The sequence below is a fragment of the Chiloscyllium punctatum genome, chromosome 28, assembly GCF_047496795.1.
Source record: "Chiloscyllium punctatum isolate Juve2018m chromosome 28, sChiPun1.3, whole genome shotgun sequence".
Taxonomy (NCBI): domain Eukaryota; kingdom Metazoa; phylum Chordata; class Chondrichthyes; order Orectolobiformes; family Hemiscylliidae; genus Chiloscyllium; species Chiloscyllium punctatum.
Window position 1 is genome coordinate 5217725 of NC_092766.1, and position 5890 is coordinate 5223614.

At 48.0% G+C, this 5890-nt stretch overlaps 1 protein-coding gene across 1 annotated transcript in view; it reads left to right on the forward strand.

Moving 5' to 3' along the window:
- Window positions 1-254: 254 nt before the first annotated feature.
- Window positions 255-5890, forward strand: part of LOC140454099 (ubiquitin carboxyl-terminal hydrolase 5-like) — a 43814-nt gene continuing 38178 nt past the window's right edge. The window contains exon 1 of the mRNA XM_072549035.1: window positions 255-294. Within this exon, the coding sequence (XP_072405136.1) occupies window positions 255-294 (40 nt within the window). The remainder of the gene's footprint in view (window positions 295-5890) is intronic.

Genomic DNA, 5890 nt, shown 5'->3' on the forward strand with positions numbered 1-5890 from the left:
ATCTGGAGGGGTATATGAAGAGGAAGGGTTTGGCGGGATACTGATTAGGTCTTTGTAACCACGAAGAGTCCCAAGAAAGCTTGTTGTAGATGACCCCCTCCACTCCCAGGAGCTTGTCGCTCTCCACCCCTTCCACCTCTGCGCTGTTCATGTGTCAATGACTGGTTTTCCCGGCGTTGAGAGCGCGGTTGTTCTCCCTGCGCCATTTTTTCCACCTCCAGTCTGTTTCGTCGCCATCTGAGATTCGACCGACGATGGTGGCGTCATCAGCGAACTTGCCAGTGCCATTCACACGTATAACTCACAGGTTTATTTCGCAATTAAGCTTCGTTATCTCTCAATTTTACTGATTTGTCGTCACATTAGATGAGATTAGATGACTTACGGTGTGGAAACAGGCCCTTCGGCCCAACAAGTCCACACCGCCCCGCCGAAGCGCAACCCCCTACATCTTACCCCTTACCTAACGCTACGGGCAATTGAGCGTGGCCAATTCACCCTGCCCTGCACATCTTTGGACTGTGGGAGGAAACCGGAGCACCCGGAGGAAACCCACGCAGACACAGGGAGAACGTGCAAACTCCACACAGTCAGTCGCCTGAGGCGGGAATCGAACCCGGGTCTCTTGGTGCTGTGAGGCAGCATCGGCTAACCACCGTGCCGCCCAATAAATCCTTGATTGCGAGGTTTACTTATCAACCAATCTCCTGGTTTGGGGATTAATCATTAAACCTGTCAATGAAGTATCTTTGATATTGAATTCATCCACGTTATCTCTCAAGTTCGGTGATTTGTCATCGGAAAACCAAATCCCTCAGTTAAGAGTTAAATGATTAGTCTTTATTTTCTCTGTCCACTTCGAGATTTATTCTCAAACAGACCATTATGGTGACTCATTGGCTTTCATTCTCGTCCTCCAGGGTGGTCTGGTGGTGGGCGCTGCCGCCTCACAGCGCCAGGGAGCCAGGTGCGATTCCAGCCTCAGGTCCGCACCCCCCCCCCCGTGCCCGGGTAGGTTTCCCTCCGGACGGGGTGCGGGAGCTGGCCGCGCCAAGTTGCCCGTTGCGCCCAGGGGAACGTGCAGGCGAGGCGGGATTAGCCGTGGGAGCGGGGCAGTAGGGAGTGGGGCAGTAGGGGTTGGGACGCTCCGCGGGAGGGGCCGATGGGCCGAATGGGCTGCTCCCAGGCGCTGGGAATTCTGGGGACCGAGTCGCGACTTACGACGGAAAATTCCTGCCCCCCCCTCCACCCCCCCCCCGCCAGATTGTCGATCTTCAGTTCGTGAGCTGTCATTTAGAATCCCACATTCGCAGATTGAGCTACGACTTAATTAATCCCCGTTATCTCTGAATGTTAGTGCGTTACCGTTAAACAGTCGGCATTCATCGGCCGAAACGTAATTAATCTTCGTTACCTCTGAATGTTAGTGCGTCACCGTTAAACAGTCGGCATTCATCGGCCGAAACGTAATTAATCTTCGTTACCTCTGAATGTTAGTGCGTCACCGTTAAACAGTCGGCATTCATCGGCCGAAACGTAATTAATCTTCGTTACCTCTGAATGTTAGTGCGTCACCGTTAAACAGTCGGCATTCATCGGCCGAAACGTAATTAATCTTCGTTACCTCTGAATGTTAGTGCGTCACCGTTAAACAGTCGGCATTCATCGGCCGAAACGTAATTAATCTTCGTTACCTCTGAATGTTAGTGCGTCACCGTTAAACAGTCGGCATTCATCGGCCGAAACGTAATTAATCTTCGTTACCTCTGAATGTTAGTGCGTCACCGTTAAACAGTCGGCATTCATAGGCCGAAACGTAATTAATCTTCGTTACCTCTGAATGTTAGTGCGTTACCGTTAAACAGTCGGCATTCATCGGCCGAAACGTAATTAATCTTCGTTACCTCTGAATGTTAGTGCGTCACCGTTAAACAGTCGGCATTCATCGGCCGAAACGTAATTAATCTTCGTTACCTCTGAATGTTAGTGCGTTACCGTTAAACAGTCGGCATTCATCGGCCGAAACGTAATTAATCTTCGTTACCTCTGAATGTTAGTGCGTTACCGTTAAACAGTCGGCATTCATCGGCCGAAACGTAATTAATCTTCGTTACCTCTGAATGTTAGTGCGTTACCGTTAAACAGTCGGCATTCATCGGCCGAAACGTAATTAATCTTCGTTACCTCTGAATGTTAGTGCGTTACCGTTAAACAGTCGGCATTCATCGGCCGAAACGTAATTAATCTTCGTTACCTCTGAATGTTAGTGCGTTACCGTTAAACAGTCGGCATTCATCGGCCGAAACGTAATTAATCTTCGTTACCTCTGAATGTTAGTGCGTTACCGTTAAACAGTCGGCATTCATCGGCCGAAACGTAATTAATCTTCGTTACCTCTGAATGTTAGTGCGTTACCGTTAAACAGTCGGCATTCATCGGCCGAAACGTAATTAATCTTCGTTACCTCTGAATGTTAGTGCGTTACCGTTAAACAGTCGGCATTCATCGGCCGAAACGTAATTAATCTTCGTTACCTCTGAATGTTAGTGCGTTACCGTTAAACAGTCGGCATTCATCGGCCGAAACGTAATTAATCTTCGTTACCTCTGAATGTTAGTGCGTTACCGTTAAACAGTCGGCATTCATAGGCCGAAACGTAATTAATCTTCGTTACCTCTGAATGTTAGTGCGTTACCGTTAAACAGTCGGCATTCATCGGCCGAAACGTAATTAATCTTCGTTACCTCTGAATGTTAGTGCGTTACCGTTAAACAGTCGGCATTCATCGGCCGAAACGTAATTAATCTTCGTTATCTCTGAATGTTAGTGCGTCACCGTTAAACAGTCGGCATTCATCGGCCGAAACGTAATTAATCTTCGTTACCTCTGAATGTTAGTGCGTTACCGTTAAACAGTCGGCATTCATCGGCCGAAACGTAATTAATCTTCGTTACCTCTGAATGTTAGTGCGTTACCGTTAAACAGTCGGCATTCATCGGCCGAAACGTAATTAATCTTCGTTACCTCTGAATGTTAGTGCGTTACCGTTAAACAGTCGGCATTCATCGGCCGAAACGTAATTAATCTTCGTTACCTCTGAATGTTAGTGCGTTACCGTTAAACAGTCGGCATTCATCGGCCGAAACGTAATTAATCTTCGTTACCTCTGAATGTTAGTGCGTTACCGTTAAACAGTCGGCATTCATCGGCCGAAACGTAATTAATCTTCGTTACCTCTGAATGTTAGTGCGTTACCGTTAAACAGTCGGCATTCATAGGCCGAAAAGTAATTAATCTTCGTTACCTCTGAATGTTAGTGCGTTACCGTTAAATAGTCGGCATTCATAGGCCGAAACGTAATTAATCTTCGTTACCTCTGAATGTTAGTGCGTTACCGTTAAACAGTCGGCATTCATCGGCCGAAACGTAATTAATCTTCGTTATCTCTGAATGTTAGTGCGTTACCGTTAAACAGTCGGCATTCATCGGCCGAAACGTAATTAATCTTCGTTACCTCTGAATGTTAGTGCGTTACCGTTAAACAGTCGGCATTCATCGGCCGAAACGTAATTAATCTTCGTTACCTCTGAATGTTAGTGCGTTACCGTTAAACAGTCGGCATTCATAGGCCGAAACGTAATTAATCTTCGTTACCTCTGAATGTTAGTGCGTTACCGTTAAACAGTCGGCATTCATCGGCCGAAACGTAATTAATCTTCGTTACCTCTGAATGTTATTGCGTCACCGTTAAACAGTCGGCATTCATCGGCCGAAACGTAATTAATCTTCGTTATCTCTGAATGTTAGTGCGTTACCGTTAAACAGTCGGCATTCATCGGCCGAAACGTAATTAATCTTCGTTACCTCTGAATGTTAGTGCGTTACCGTTAAACAGTCGGCATTCATCGGCCGAAACGTAATTAATCTTCGTTACCTCTGAATGTTAGTGCGTTACCGTTAAACAGTCGGCATTCATCGGCCGAAACGTAATTAATCTTCGTTACCTCTGAATGTTAGTGCGTTACCGTTAAACAGTCGGCATTCATCGGCCGAAACGTAATTAATCTTCGTTACCTCTGAATGTTAGTGCGTTACCGTTAAACAGTCGGCATTCATAGGCCGAAACGTAATTAATCTTCGTTACCTCTGAATGTTAGTGCGTTACCGTTAAACAGTCGGCATTCATCGGCCGAAACGTAATTAATCTTCGTTACCTCTGAATGTTAGTGCGTTACCGTTAAACAGTCGGCATTCATCGGCCGAAACGTAATTAATCTTCGTTACCTCTGAATGTTAGTGCGTTACCGTTAAACAGTCGGCATTCATAGGCCGAAACGTAATTAATCTTCGTTACCTCTGAATGTTAGTGCGTTACCGTTAAACAGTCGGCATTCATCGGCCGAAACGTAATTAATCTTCGTTACCTCTGAATTTCGGTCACCTCGCATCAAGATTAGAGTCGCAAAGGTGGACAGCGTGGAAACAGACCCTTCGGCCCAACCCGCCCTGATATCCCAACCCAATCTAGTCCCCACCCGCCAGCACCCGGCCCATATCCCTCCAAACCCTTCCCATTCATACACCCATCCAAATGCCTCTTAAATGTTGCATTGTACTAGCCTCCACCACTTCCTTTGGCAGCTCATTCCATACACGGACCACCCTCTGGGTGGAAAAAGTTGCCCCTTTTATATCTTTCCCCCCTCTCACCCTAAACCCACGCCCCTCTACTTCTGGACTCCCCCACCCCAGGGGAAAAGACTTTGTTGCCCCTATCCATGCCCCCCCCCCCAACCTCATCATTTTCTCTCTCAGGTCACCCCCCCTCAGCCTCCGACGCTCCGGGGAAAACAGCCCTCGGCCTGTTCGGCCTCCCCCCCCCCACCTTTCGCCCAAACCCTCCGACCTCCTTGGAAATCTTTTCCGAACCCTTTCAAGTTTCACAACATCCTTCCGATAGACCAGAATTGCGCACAGTATTCCACTTCAATGTCCCGCACAGCCGCAACATGACCTCCCAACTCCTGCACATCATACTCGGAGGGATTGAATAATTCTTTATTTCCTTATCGTTAGACGTGGTGCATCTAGCGTTTGAATTGTTAATTCGTCTCCCAGTATCTGTTGCATTCGAGTGATTAATCGTTCGAAATCCTACGTTGATGTGCTTAGTCATCATTGTTTTGTTCTCGAACCCGAACGGGTGATTTATCACCAGAACCGCTGCCTCACAGCGCCTGGGTTCGATTCCCGCCTCAGGCGACTGACCGTGTGGAGTTTGCACGTTTCCCTCCCCCCCCCCACCGTGTCTGCGTGGGTTTCCTCCCACAGTCCAAAGACGTGCAGCTCAGGGCGAATTGGCCCACGCTAAATTGCCCGCAGTGTTAGGTAAAGGGGTAAATGTTAGGGGTATGGGTGGGTTGGGCTTCGGCGGGGGGCGGTGTGGACCTTGTTGGGCCGAAGGGCCTGTTGTCCACACTGTAACGTAATCTAAAAAAAAACAAAAGGATGTGGACGTCTTGGGAGAGGAGCTTAATGAGGACGTTGCCTGGTTACGGAAGGTGTTAGCTCTGAAGGGAAGTTGAGTCGGTTAGGATTGTCTTGGTGAGAAAAAAAAAAGGGAGATTGAGGGGGTGGGGGGTGGAATCTGATCGAGGCCTACAAAATCATGAAGGGTTGAGGGTGTAGGTTTGACATCCAGGGCGTTTCATTACCTGGGCTGGGTAACATCATCAATGGCGACCTCCAAGTGAAGCCAAAGCTGTTGTCTCCTGCTTTCGATGTGTATCTTTCTCCTGGACGGGGGTTTGTGCTGATACCACTCCATTTCGGTTTTCTGAGGGGTTGGTAGGTGGGCGTCGCGATCTACGCGTTTGTCGATGGGGCGTTT